The sequence below is a fragment of the Peromyscus eremicus genome, chromosome 10 (assembly GCF_949786415.1).
Source record: "Peromyscus eremicus chromosome 10, PerEre_H2_v1, whole genome shotgun sequence".
Lineage (NCBI taxonomy): Eukaryota > Metazoa > Chordata > Mammalia > Rodentia > Cricetidae > Peromyscus > Peromyscus eremicus.
Window position 1 is genome coordinate 47238467 of NC_081426.1, and position 13038 is coordinate 47251504.

Sequence of the window (13038 nt, forward strand, 5' to 3'; positions counted from 1 at the left end):
GCTGAACACTGAGATCTACCTTCATGTCCAGCTGCAGAAGAGTCTAGGAGACACTGGACTCAAGTCCAGCTGTCTGGATTAAGCTTCTCCCTCTTGGCACCTAAGCCGAGTTTGGTCTGTCCTTGATGACCTCTGTCTTCAGAAGAGGCTCACCTTTAATGAGCGTATTATTTCCCATTGTTTGTCTTGAAAATGTCTTAAAGATTTCTCTTTAGAGGCAATGTTAACAGTTTATTGGGTGATCTATCAGAGTGATGTCATTCATGCTGGGTCAAATGTAGCCACACCATTCTGAGCTGAAGATGCATAACCCTAAGTGTTTGCTGCTATTAACACCGCTTTTCTTGTCTTTCACAGAACTACTGCACAGCCAAAACATTGTACATATCTGATTCAGACAAGAGAAAACACTTCATGCTGTCTGTAAAGATGTTCTATGGCAACAGCGATGACATTGGCGTGTTCCTCAGCAAGCGGATAAAAGTCATCTCTAAACCTTCCAAAAAGAAGCAGTCATTGAAAAATGCTGACTGTATGTATGCTTGAGTTTCCTTCTTTGTTCCCAATTCTCACATCACATTAACAAGACAAACTTTGAAACTTCAAGGTTGTTCTGTCAGGAGCTAGGTCATTGTTTATTACTATTTTTCTTGGCCTTGCTGTGTTTCAAATTTAAGTGTAAATAAGTAGTGTCTGGCCTAATGAAGTGATTCATTCTCAGTTAGTGTTCCGAGAATCTCAGTTCCTTCTTTAGGATTACCTTAGAGTGGTTATTCTTACTGTTCCAGGGATATGGAGGGAATTTTCTCCTTTTGTCACAGTGACTGGGAGGGAAAATAAATGTTAAGCACCTGACCCTGTGGGCCAGTGATGCTAAATGTCTTACAACACCTAAGGTAATTTCCGTTCCAAAAGAATCTGTCCTTCCAGAATGACAGAAGTTTTCATTTCAACACATAGTGTGCTCTGGAAAGCCAGGTAAGACACTAAACCAAATGGCTAAGGTCTCTACAGCCCAGACGACTAGCTCACTGGCAGATTGTTCACCTACCAAGGCTGTGTACCATCTGTGTGAGTCTGCATTTCAACACATTTGAAATTGGTTGGCTGGCTTCTTTTAGTTTTTGTTATGTCAAGTTTGAAGTTGATATAAAAAGAAAGTAGCATGATGCAGCAATCGCCACAACCTCAGTAATGTCACCAATTCTGTTTGGTGGTTGGTCACCAGCAGCACCTCTTCCCTTTCTACATTTTTATTTTAATTTTTTAATTTTTTTTGGTTTTTCGAGACAGGGTTTCTCTCTGTAGCTTTGCACCTTTCCTGGATCTCGCTCTGTAGACCAGGCTGGCCTCGAACTCACAAAGATGCGCCTGCCTCTGCCTCCCGAGTGCTGGGATTAAAGGCTTGCGCCACCACCGCCCGGCAACCCTCTTCCCTTTCTAACTGCTGGGATATTTTCTTGTAACTCTCCAGCTGCCTGTCTGTCCTTTCAACTGAGGTTTCTGTAATAGTGACTCTTAATGCGTGGCTTTTGTCTTTTTTTTAAGCATATCTTGTAACACAAATCTTAAAAGATCTTATTAATTTTAAAAAACAAAAACAAAAAAAACCCAGAGCCAGATAAAGCAGAAAGATCAGAGAAACAGAACAAGCCACAGCCAACCTCACCTGGCCGACTCCTCAGCCGATCCTGTTTCCACAAATCCTCAGACTGAAAGCCTCTTGAGTCCTCACCCCTGAGGGTCTCAGTTGAACAGCTGCTTAGTTCCTTTCTCTTCATGCTTTATATACCATTCTCCACCCAGCCTTTTCCTGGGGTTAAAGACGTGTGTACTTTCCAGGCAAAGGCATGAGATCTCAAGTGCTGGGATTAAAGGCCTGTGCCACCACTGCATGACTCTGTTTCCAGTGTGGCCTTGAACTCACGGAGATCCAGATGGATCTCTGCTTCCCAAGTGATAGGATTAAGAGTGTGTGCCACCACTGTCTGGCCTCTATGTCTAATCTAGTGGCTAGCTCTGTCCTCTGACCCCCAGATAAGTTTTATTGGGGTGCACAATATTATCACCACAATATCTAACAAAGTCAACAGTTCTTTAATGTCATTTAATATTCATAGTGTCTCAGCAATGTCTTTTTTCTTATTTTTCATTTCTTATTTGTTTCATTTATAGTTGGCTTGTTCAAACATAGAATTAAATAAGGACCATAAGTTTTAATTTGTGATAGTTTTCCTAGTCTTCTCTCCCTGCCCTCTTTGATATACGTTACTTATTGAAGAAACTGAGTCATTTTAAATCCTGTGGAATTTCCATACTCTGGATTTGACCTGTCCCTTGTTTCTCTGCCTCAGTTTTTCTATAGCCTGGTGATTAACACCTTTTAAATTGGCTGGTCATTCTCATTGGCTTAGAAATAGTAGAGGATCCGGTTACCCCTTCTTTTTGTCACACTAAGACTAGTAAGTTCAGCAATTTGTTTAATTTACTCCTAAGGCTCTTCAGAAACCTGTAAACCAGTGGTTTAGTGACTGTTACTGCATCAAGGTATACAAAATACTGATTTTCTAATTCTTTTATATAACTTCCATATATTTAGATGAAGGGGTTTTCAGTGAAGAACTTCAGCGTAACAACTATTTGACACTTGATAAACGATTGATTGCTTGCTAATGTGCAGATTAATAGTATCTGATAACGGCCAGTGGTTTTTAGAAAAGATCATTTCTCTGCCTTTAAAATTGAGCATAAAAATTTAGTGGATTTTTATGTCATAAGTATTTTACTCCATTCAGTCTTTATTCCTATCATTTATTTAATATGGAAAATTCCAGACACACTAAAGCAAACAGAGTTACAGAATACTAAATGGAAATAATACATTATTATAAATAATAAAACAAGTGAAGTGGAAATCCTAACTTCAATAGTGACCTTAATTTCAAGCCAGTCTTATTTCATCATAATTCTTTCTTCCACTTCAGTCTGCTTTCATCTTACTCATTTATTTAATGTCATCTCAGACATTTGCTGCTTACGTAAGTATTATTGTGCGGCTACAAAAGATAATTTTTTTTCTAAGAAGAAAAAACTATTATTGTACAAGGGTCAAAATGGATGGGAAAATATAGATGCAGGCAATCACTGCCCTGATCAGCATCGTATGCCCATTCCAATGGCCATGAGTGTACCAAAGGTGCTGCCACTCTGCATCATGGTTTTCACAATGCCACCCATCAGCTCTCAACACGGCATTCTGATCCTGAGACAGGAGGAGGTGCCGAACAGTGCCCCGGCCGCCATGCCCAGGGCACAACCCATTACAAAGCCCATCTTCACACGGCGAAGCAGCTGGGCTGGGACTGCCCGTAGGGACCCACGGCCATCAGCATCTCTTTTGCCACCTTGATGATCATGAGAAAATAATGGGGATTGGGGATTTAGCTCAGTGGTAGAGCGCTAAGAAAAATAAAAATAAAAAAAAAATGTACAAAGCAAGCATAGGCAGAAGTGCTTCTAATGTCATCTAATGTCCTGTTATTGTCAAATTTCAAGTGGTCTAAAGTAATTGAAGTTTGGACCGGGCGGCGGTGACGCATGCCTTTAATCTCAGCACTCAGGAGCAGAGGCAGGTGGATATCTATGAGTTCGAGGCCAGCCTGGTCTACAAAACAAGTTTCAGAATAGGTTCCAAAGCTATACAGAGAAACCCTGTCTTGAAGAAACAAAAACAAAAATAATAATAATAATAATAATAATAATAATAATAATAATAATAAAATAATTGAATTTTTAACAAGATGAGTCAAAATTTAAATTACCTGGGTGTTACAGTATATAGACAAGATTGGCATCTACATGGGTATTCTTTAATCTATGTTCCCATGCAGTTAACCTTAGGCATTAGGAGTTTCTGCATTCAGATTTGTTAAGTTCATTCTTTTGGTGTAGTTCAATGTATGTTCTATAAATTGGTAATGTTCAGAAGAAACAACTGAATACTAGTGAAAAATGGAAAGAAAGACGTCATTAAGTACTGTTTCAGGGGAAGAGACTTAGTTCAGGGTCATGTTCACTTTCAGTCTCACAAAGGCAAGTTCCAGAAAAAGAAACCAAGGACAGGGGAGTTTTGCTAAAGCAACTTAATAGGAGTCCTGCTAATGACAGCCAGAGTGACTGACCCATGTCAAGGGAAGAGCATGACTGATTTTCTGCAGCCTGACCTAGAAGGTGGTGATGGGGCGCTGAGATGAAAGCTGATAGAAAGGAATGCTGGGAGGGGCTCTCGGAAGTTTGTTCAAGAGGACATGTTTGCCATGGTCACATTTGAGCTTGCCTCATGGATGGCCATATGTTCTTGGGTACCGGTCATCTCTGACATCTTGTCTTGAATTCAGGCAGTTTCTTTCCAGTTCAGATTGCAGAGTGTTGGGGTTTTGGTTTGAGGGGTTTTGTTGTTCTCTTTTTTATTTTTTTTTAAGTTCTTTAATTATGAGTTTGTATTGATAGTTTTGTGATACAAAGAGCATATATCACATTTAGAATATTTTTAAGTAGATGTGCTTTTCACATCTAAAGTACATCTTTATTTTTAAATTTTACTCATCTTGTAAATTATAAGACAAGTACTGTTTTTCATACAGTACAACACTTTGTGGTATTTGGGAGATAGCAGAATTCCCTAAAATCATAATGCAGTAGCACTGGCTGTCTTCTTTGCTAAGCATCCTTCTAGAGACCTGTTGACACATATTTCACAGGGTTAGATGAAACCCTGTCTTGGGAGGAAAAAACCCAGAACAAGAAAACATTTAAAAACATTTTATATCATTAACTTTTGATTTTTCAAGACAGGGTTTCTCTGTGTAGCCTTGGCTGTCCTAGAACTCACTCTGTAGACCAGGCTGGCCTCAAACTCACAGAGATCCACCTGCCTCTTCCTCCTGAGTGCTGGGATTAAAGGCGTGCGCCACCACTGCCCGGCTTATGTCATTATCTTGATATATTTTGTGAAGAAATAAACCTTGTTTCCTTCCTTCCTTCCTTCCTTCCTTCCTTCCTTCCTTCCTTCCTTCTTCCCTTTTTCCCTCCCCCCCCCTCCCTCCCTCCCTCCCTCCCTCCCTCCCTCCCTCCCTCCCTCCATTCTGTCTTAGAAGGCTAAATAAAATATTTGCCACCAGAATCTGTTCATATTTGTATTATTGTAAGAACATTCATAATTTGCCAAGCAGCAATCCTTTGCTTGGTGAACTTCTGCCCCAGTCATATAACACGGACTCCCCTTGTCTTTGCAGTGTGCATTGCCTCAGGAACAAAGGTGGCTTTGTTTAATCGACTTCGGTCCCAGACAGTTAGTACCAGATACCTGCACGTAGAAGGAGGAAACTTCCATGCTAGTTCACAGCAGTGGGGAGCATTTTATATTCATCTCTGTGAGTATAAGAATGTGCACTTGATATTTTTAGTGTGAAGTAATAGTCTCCTCTTTGGGGGCATAAAATGTATGAATATAGTCATTTTGTTGTTTTCTTAAGAATATATAATAAATTTTAAAAACAGCAATTTTGTCTGTTTTTGTACCCACTGTAGTGGATGACGATGAGTCAGAAGGAGAGGAGTTCACAGTCCGAGATGGTTACATCCACTATGGACAGACTGTCAAACTTGTGTGCTCAGTTACTGGCATGGCACTCCCAAGATTGGTAAGACTTGGCTTTACTTTACTGAATATGAGGAGGAAACAAACCAGGACAGATAGAAAAATGTAGTTCAGTTTTTATACTGTCCTGATTATTCCCTATTAGCCATTGCCTCAATTCATAAGTACTCTTAGAGAATTAGTCTGTTACAAGTGTGTTGCTGATGTCAGTCTCCTAGGCTTTTTAAAATGAATTTGGTGTTGGTTTCCTTTTTGGTTGTATGTCTGTCTTTTTTTTTTTTCTTTAATGTTTGTGTGTGTTACGTGCTGTATCTGAATGTAGGGCCAAGTTTTCAAAAGCCTAGAAATACAAGCATAATTTTTATTAGTCCACTTGACTAAGACATTTGTTTAAAATTAGGTAGAGTTGGTATTTCTTACTTTAGGAACAATGCACGGGATTTAAGCCTTTCTGTTCATTAGGTTGTAAAACTATAAAGACATTTTTCCCTTAAGTTGAAAAAAATTCCAAAATTCTGCTTTCCAGAACGATGTTTAAGATGCATCTTAAATATCATAAGTGGAGATGTTAACTAGGTGTGACTTATGTAATGGCACTATAAAAGGTCTGTTAGAGTAGATGTGGCCCTAGGAAAATGTCCCAGTCAGGTGCTTCAGAGGCTATGAATTACTGTGGAGAAGAAATGCATGAAGGTCACCTGTCTGGAGGTTCTTGATGGCCTTGGAAAGCAGTTAACAGTGGAAACTTTGAGATAGAAGGTTATAGGACAGTGGTTCTCAACCTGTGTGCTGTGGCCTCTTTGGGGTCACATATCAGCTATTTACATTACAGTTCATAACACTGGCAAGATTACAGTTATGAAATAGCAACGGAAGTAATTTTATGCTTGGAGGTCAGGTTACCACAATGCAAGGAACTGTACTAAAGGGTCAGAGCACTGGGAAGGTTGGGAAGCACTGATCTAGATTATAAAAGTTAGAGAGTGTAATGGGAGGTGAGCAGACAGCCTGCTTTGGGTTCCAGCTCTCTTCTCTCAGCTAGTAACATGGGGATTTTAAGGACTTTGCCACTTCTCTGAGCCCATTTTTCTAATGGGCATGTTTGTTTTGAAATACGTTAATAAATAATTTGATTCTGCCACAATATGTCTATCTCTGACTAGCACACTCAACAGTAGCCTACTGAAGATGTTTCCTTGTGGTATTAAATTTGTATATTATTGTAAAGGTCACTAGAACCTGACAGTGAGAATACTTCTGTCCCTTAGCAGCATTCACAACACCAATTTGATAAAAATGCAGAGTATTGAGCCCCAAAGGAGTCATGGTGAGTTAGGCATTTTTAGTCAAGAACTCCAGATGGTTTATGTGTATATTAGTGTTTGAGAAGCACTAGTCTAGACAACAAATGACTGCCTGCCCTATTTTTACTGTATTCTTTGAAGGGGCGATTTCCATATTATAATATGTTTGTAAAATTTATAATGATTGTTTTATTCCTATCCTTATTGCTTAGAAATGTTTTTTAACATGTAGGTGTAAGACAAATGACTGATAGATTGTTATGTAGTGTATTCTGTGGACTGTAACAAAGTACAAAATAAAAACTGCATATGGATGACTTGCTTTTTTTAAATTGTTGAAATACTACAGATAATTAGAAAAGTTGATAAGCAGACAGCATTACTGGATGCAGACGACCCTGTATCACAACTCCACAAATGTGCATTTTACCTTAAGGATACAGAAAGAATGTACTTGTGCCTTTCTCAAGAAAGAATAATTCAATTTCAGGTATGTTATAAAATGACTGGTGGAATCCAAGCTATACACATAAGGTTGGGGTGCTGTTCAGTGACAAGTACCTGTACAGCACTGTGTTCAGTCCCCAGCCTTGCAGATCAGTAACGACCAATTAAAATGTGCTGAAGAACTAGTGGAGTGACATACTTCCTAGTGGCTGGTAATTACGTCCACATACAAGAAACCGGGTTCATATGTATATCTTAGGTCATTGGTCCTTAGACTACTCTAAAGCATGCATATATGATCCTCTCTCAAAAATAACTCAAAAGCAACAGAGTATTCTTAGATTCTAAATCTGGCATTCAGAGAGCCTCAAAATATCTAATAGTAGAGCACTGGTGTTCAGTGAATCCTCCAAAGTGATGTATAGAAACACACACACTGTGTAGAAAAAGTATTCAACAAGAGGGTTCGAATCTTCTCCACTTTTTAGTGGGGCTCCCCAGTAGTAACACTAACATGATTGAAGTGCTACTATTCAATTCCATTTACTGAGTGAGAAATGTTCAAGAGGACACCTAGGACATGGATTGATGCTATAACAGGATAACTGTGGTTTCATGCTGAACTCTCCTTTAAACCACTGTTGCAGAGACATGGCTTCGTACCACACTAATGAGTGTCCTGGGTCCCAAGTCAGGGTTTGGGGTTGCCAATTCAGACTTTGTTTCCTCCTGCCAAAGCTCCTAATAGTTTTGTAAGCTCAAGGATCTCCCACGATTCCCTTTCTTTGGGAGTCCACTTGCATTTTGCATCACAGGTGCTGATCTGATAATGAAATTAAATAGTAATGAGCCACATGGTGGTGGTGCACGCCTTTAATCCCAGCACTTGGGAGGCAGAGTCAGGTGGATCTCTGAGTTTGAGCCCAGCTTAGTCTACAGAGAGAATTCTAGGACAGCTAGGGCTACACAGTGAAACCCTGTCTTGAAAATCCAAAAGAAAAAGAAATGAAAGAAAAGGAAATTATATAGTAATGGGACACACTTGAATGATTGCTAACAGGTGACATTGCTTATTGTACCACTGAAATGTTTGTGTTGTAACAAAAACTACTGCCTGTGGGGCTTCATATTAACATTGTCTACATTCATTTAGGGATGTAGGGATTAAGTGTATTAGGATGTTCTCAGTTTTTCTTTCTGAATTCTCTCCTTAACTCAAGTCTGTCAATGTTACTTGGTAAATCCTCTTATATTGCTATGTATACAAAACTCAATATATGGACATTTGTTTCTCTTAAGGCCACTCCATGTCCGAAAGAACCAAATAAAGAAATGATCAATGATGGCGCTTCGTGGACAATCATTAGCACAGATAAGGCAGAGTATACGTTCTATGAGGGAATGGGCCCCGTCCTTGCCCCAGTCACTCCCGTGCCTGTCGTAGAAAGTCTTCAGGTGAGACTCCTAAGTCACAGGCGGCTTCAACCTTTACTGCTGTTCTAGCTATCACCTGCCATAAACTTATTCCACTGTGGTACTGACTTTTCTGTAAGTGTTAGGATTTGGGGGTCTTACTGCATGTACTATTATAGGAAATAAAAACAGCAGCAGTATGTTTACATGGAAGAACGTTTAAATCACATTGAATGCTATCTTGAAATAGTTTAAGCTGGCTTTGAAGTATGTCATTTAACAGAATTGTTTTATAAATCTCAACTTCGTGAAAATGAAAGCACATATAACCCAAGCTGTGTTCTTTAGTGGAGAGTGAAGAGCTGTCTCAATGTTGTGGTTTCTCTGAATTGCAGTTGAATGGCGGCGGGGACGTAGCGATGCTTGAACTTACAGGACAGAACTTCACTCCAAATTTACGAGTGTGGTTTGGGGATGTAGAAGCCGAAACAATGTACAGGTACTGATAGAAACTGTTCTGTCACCCAAGGGTTGGGAGGGTGTAGGCAACGTAGAACTGTGCTTTGCTTTGAAAATGCTTCTAAGTGGTGTGTGTTTCTTCCTCAGATGTGGGGAGAGCATGCTCTGTGTGGTCCCAGACATTTCTGCATTCCGAGAAGGTTGGAGATGGGTCCGGCAGCCAGTCCAGGTTCCAGTAACTTTGGTCCGTAATGATGGAATCATTTATTCTACCAGCCTTACCTTTACCTACACACCAGAACCAGGGCCGAGGCCACACTGCAGCGCAGCAGGAGCAATCCTCAGAGCCAACTCAAGCCAAGTGCCCACCAACGAATCCAACACAAACAGCGAGGGGAATTACACGAACGCCAGCACAAATTCTACCAGTGTCACATCGTCCACAGCAACCGTGGTGTCCTAACAGCCGTCTTTTTGCTAGGACTTAAACTGACTTGAATGCGGCGAAACGTTGACAAAAAAACCCCCAGAAAAACAGAAAAAAAAAGAAAGGCAAGGATAAAATGAACAATCTTTTGTGGTTTCTTGGGAAAACTTTTCATACCAGGTGATCTATCCCAAACCCCGTTACCTGCAAGTGCTGATGTGAAATGCAGAAGCCACAGTAAAATGAAAAACATCAAAATGTACAAACTGTTGGAAATCAAGGTTTTCAGCTGTCTCTCACACACATACACACCCCTTTTTGGTTGGTTTTTGGTTGGTTTTGATTAAATGGTCAAGAAATGAGTATGTGGCTGGAGTACAGGTTAAGCTAGAAGACACGCATCTAACATAGTTTCTATGGACCAAGGGACTTGCAGAAGCTCTAGTGAAAGGTACATTTTCACCATGCCTTTTTTCTATCACGGTATGTAGTACACCTTGTCACCAGTAGGTTGCACTCTCCGCCCCTTGAGCTTCGGCTCAAAGTACATTCAGGTTCAAGCCTGACCATGCTTGTTCAATCTGAGTACCGAACACTTCCAGGTTCTTTTGGTCTAAGGCTGGAACTTTTTTTTTAAGCTGAAGTCTTATGACTTTTTCATAAGTTAGAATTATTTTGATTTCAGCAAGTCAAATTTTGTAAAGGCCTGCATACTTTTTTTTAAGATTATATGAAGTCTGTGCAAAAGCTTTAAAAAATGCCTCTGCCTTGCCTGCAATACATGCAATGTATGTTAACTTAGTCTATTCTCAGATACTGTTGGTAGTTATTTCTGTTTTCCTTTTTTTAAAAATGTATTTATAGTGGTAATCCAAGAGAGTCTAACATTTATGTGGAGTTCAATGTGGCCGTTTAGTCCTTCTGAGTTAATGGCAGAGAACATCACCATTTGAAGGGTTTGTGCCTCTTTGCCTATCCATCAGTTTCTGTGTTCCAGGTTTGTTCAGGTTCCCTTCCTCCCCAATCTTGTACATAACGTGTATTATGTGTAAGTTAAACATTTTATCTTTAACTTGGAATGTTCCCAGTGATTACATTTAACAGGGTGTTTCCCACCTTGTTGGCAAATGACAAAAAATATCATGAGAATTATTTGCTGCCAAGATGGTGCCCTTAGGGTAAAATGAGGAAAGTCTCTGCAAGATACTTTATTGTACTTCATTTTCCTTTTTTAGCCTAGGCCAGACATCACTATAATTCTAAATGTAAGATCACAAGATGGCTTTTATTAGATGATAACTAAATAAACTGAACTAAATAAAATAGCCAGAAGACAGTACCTTAGAAACAGATAGTTGTAAGTTTATAAAAATACAAATGTAACTTATATTTCCATTTCCCCTTTTGCCCTTTGTTTGTTTTTCCTCCAGTAGAAATGTTCTGTCCCTTTTTTTCTTTCCTGTTAAACTTGGGTTGCACTCAGGCCTGTGTGTCAGCCCTGTGTGCTGACATTGCCAGTTTTATCTGCTTCCATTCCTGCACTTTGGTAACCCTTGTCCAGTTTCTTGGGAATTGCAGCAGACTCACTGGGCTCCGAGTAAGGAACCACATGTGTGATGTTAAAGGACACAGTCTAGTGGTGCCATCCTCCTTGATAGAGTAAGAACTACCTCTAGATTGTGGTAAGCTTTCACTGTCCCTTAAAACAGGAGCCACAGGACCTCCTGATGCAAACTGTAACTTGTATGGCATTTTCGGTGTCTCTCTGGCCCCCTGGACTTGTGAAAGTTTTCGTGTAGACGTGTTAAGAGTCCTTTGTCAGGAGCACTGTTTCCCATCTCCGCTGCTTTGCCACTCACTGTTTTCTGGAGACTGTCACTGTAAATGCCACTCTGAACATCTTTAAACTGCCCCTCCTTGGTTTTTCAAGGAGAAGGCCATCTATGAAAGCGTGCTGGTTAAATCTGTAGCTGTGGCTCTCTTACCGCCAGCCTTCTTCATCACCCCAGGCTGTGCTGTCCTGGCCATTGCAGCCATTTCCCTTCAGATCTGCCGCAGTCCGTCTCCTCCCCTGCCTCATACCTTCTTCATTCTGCTTCCGTGGTCAAGGGCAGAGCTCACTGTGGCCTTAGCTGTCTTTGCAGTAACTGTTCTCAGCTTTCCTTCAGACCTGTTTCCTTCCAAGCTCCACCCCTCAGTTGCTGTGGGATCGGGACACTGCAGGCTGAAGTGTCTCAGTGCTTTCCCAGGTCACACGTCTCTCCGCTTCTTAGATTTGGGATTCAGTTAAGAAACCATTCAGTTCACTGAGAACGGATGAGATGCTTTTGAAGAACAAACTATTCCTTACCCAGCTTTGTAGCTTACAGTAACCAAGTTCATGGCTTTATTAAAATGAACTTTGACTTTTTAAAATGTTTATATCTTATTTTGGTTCTTTCGTTTATTTTAATAAGAATTGAAATAACTAGATTATAAGTCGTTTTCCTGTTTTTTTTTTTCCAAAGTCCAAGAATGTAACAATAAAGGCATCTTTCGTATGGTTCTATGCCAGTCCTACCACAGAATAGAGTGAATTGATACGTCTGTTTTACCATGTTATTGATAGTTCTTCTGTCGGCTGCTTCTGTTAAAAGTCATTTTTATGGATTTGTAAATCATTTTCAATATATGATGTAGAGGAGTCTTGTCCCCCATTTATTCAGAATGTTTCCTCCCAGATGATGCTGTTACAGATGCTGGTCGTTAACCCTCATGAAGACTTCTTAGGACGGGATTTCTTCAGTTGCAGTGTGTGGGTTTGTGCTCCCATTCTGTTAGAATGAGTCTGCACAGCTTCTCAAAACATGCCTAAATGCAGAACCTGAGACCCAGCATGTATTTTTTTTAATCTCCTTGAATTTGTCAAGAGATTGGAAGTCAGGCTGAAAACTGAAAATGTGGGATGCCCTTTCCATGATTGCAGAGCCGAGCACTAGTGGGATTTTGAACTTGATGATGACTGCTCTTAAGCTGGGGCAACTTTCTCATGTACAGTTAACTAGAGGAACCATCTGTCCCTCTCTGCCATCATCTTTGATGGTTTTGTATCTTTCTTTTTTGTGTAGTGCTGGGGTCAAATCCAGGGCCTCAAGCACATTTGCTAAGGCTTTTTGTTAGTTTTTTTTCATGAGACAAGGGTCTCACCCATGTAGCCCCTCAAGGCATCCTTAAACTTTCCTGCCTTAGCCTCCAGGTGCTGGGACGCCAGGTATGGCGGGATGCCACCACTGCTTTTGTCTTTAGAGAAACTGGTCAGGCTGTCCAGCCACAGAGAAATTCTAATGTCA

At 40.3% G+C, this 13038-nt stretch overlaps 1 protein-coding gene and 1 pseudogene across 3 annotated transcripts in view; one reads left to right on the plus strand and one right to left on the minus strand.

The window, feature by feature from the left end:
• Rbpj (recombination signal binding protein for immunoglobulin kappa J region) overlaps positions 1-12187 on the plus strand; it is a 204098-nt gene extending 191911 nt beyond the window's left edge. For all 3 annotated transcript variants that reach the window (XM_059275876.1, XM_059275875.1, XM_059275877.1), the window contains exons 5-11: positions 358-532; positions 5295-5432; positions 5590-5702; positions 7313-7453; positions 8710-8865; positions 9219-9322; positions 9430-12187. In XM_059275876.1, the coding sequence (XP_059131859.1) occupies positions 358-532; positions 5295-5432; positions 5590-5702; positions 7313-7453; positions 8710-8865; positions 9219-9322; positions 9430-9745 (1143 nt within the window). In that variant the 3' untranslated portion in view covers positions 9746-12187. The remainder of the gene's footprint in view (positions 1-357; positions 533-5294; positions 5433-5589; positions 5703-7312; positions 7454-8709; positions 8866-9218; positions 9323-9429) is intronic.
• On the minus strand, positions 3154-3392 carry LOC131921183 (reactive oxygen species modulator 1-like; annotated as a pseudogene).
• Positions 12188-13038: the final 851 nt, after the last annotated feature.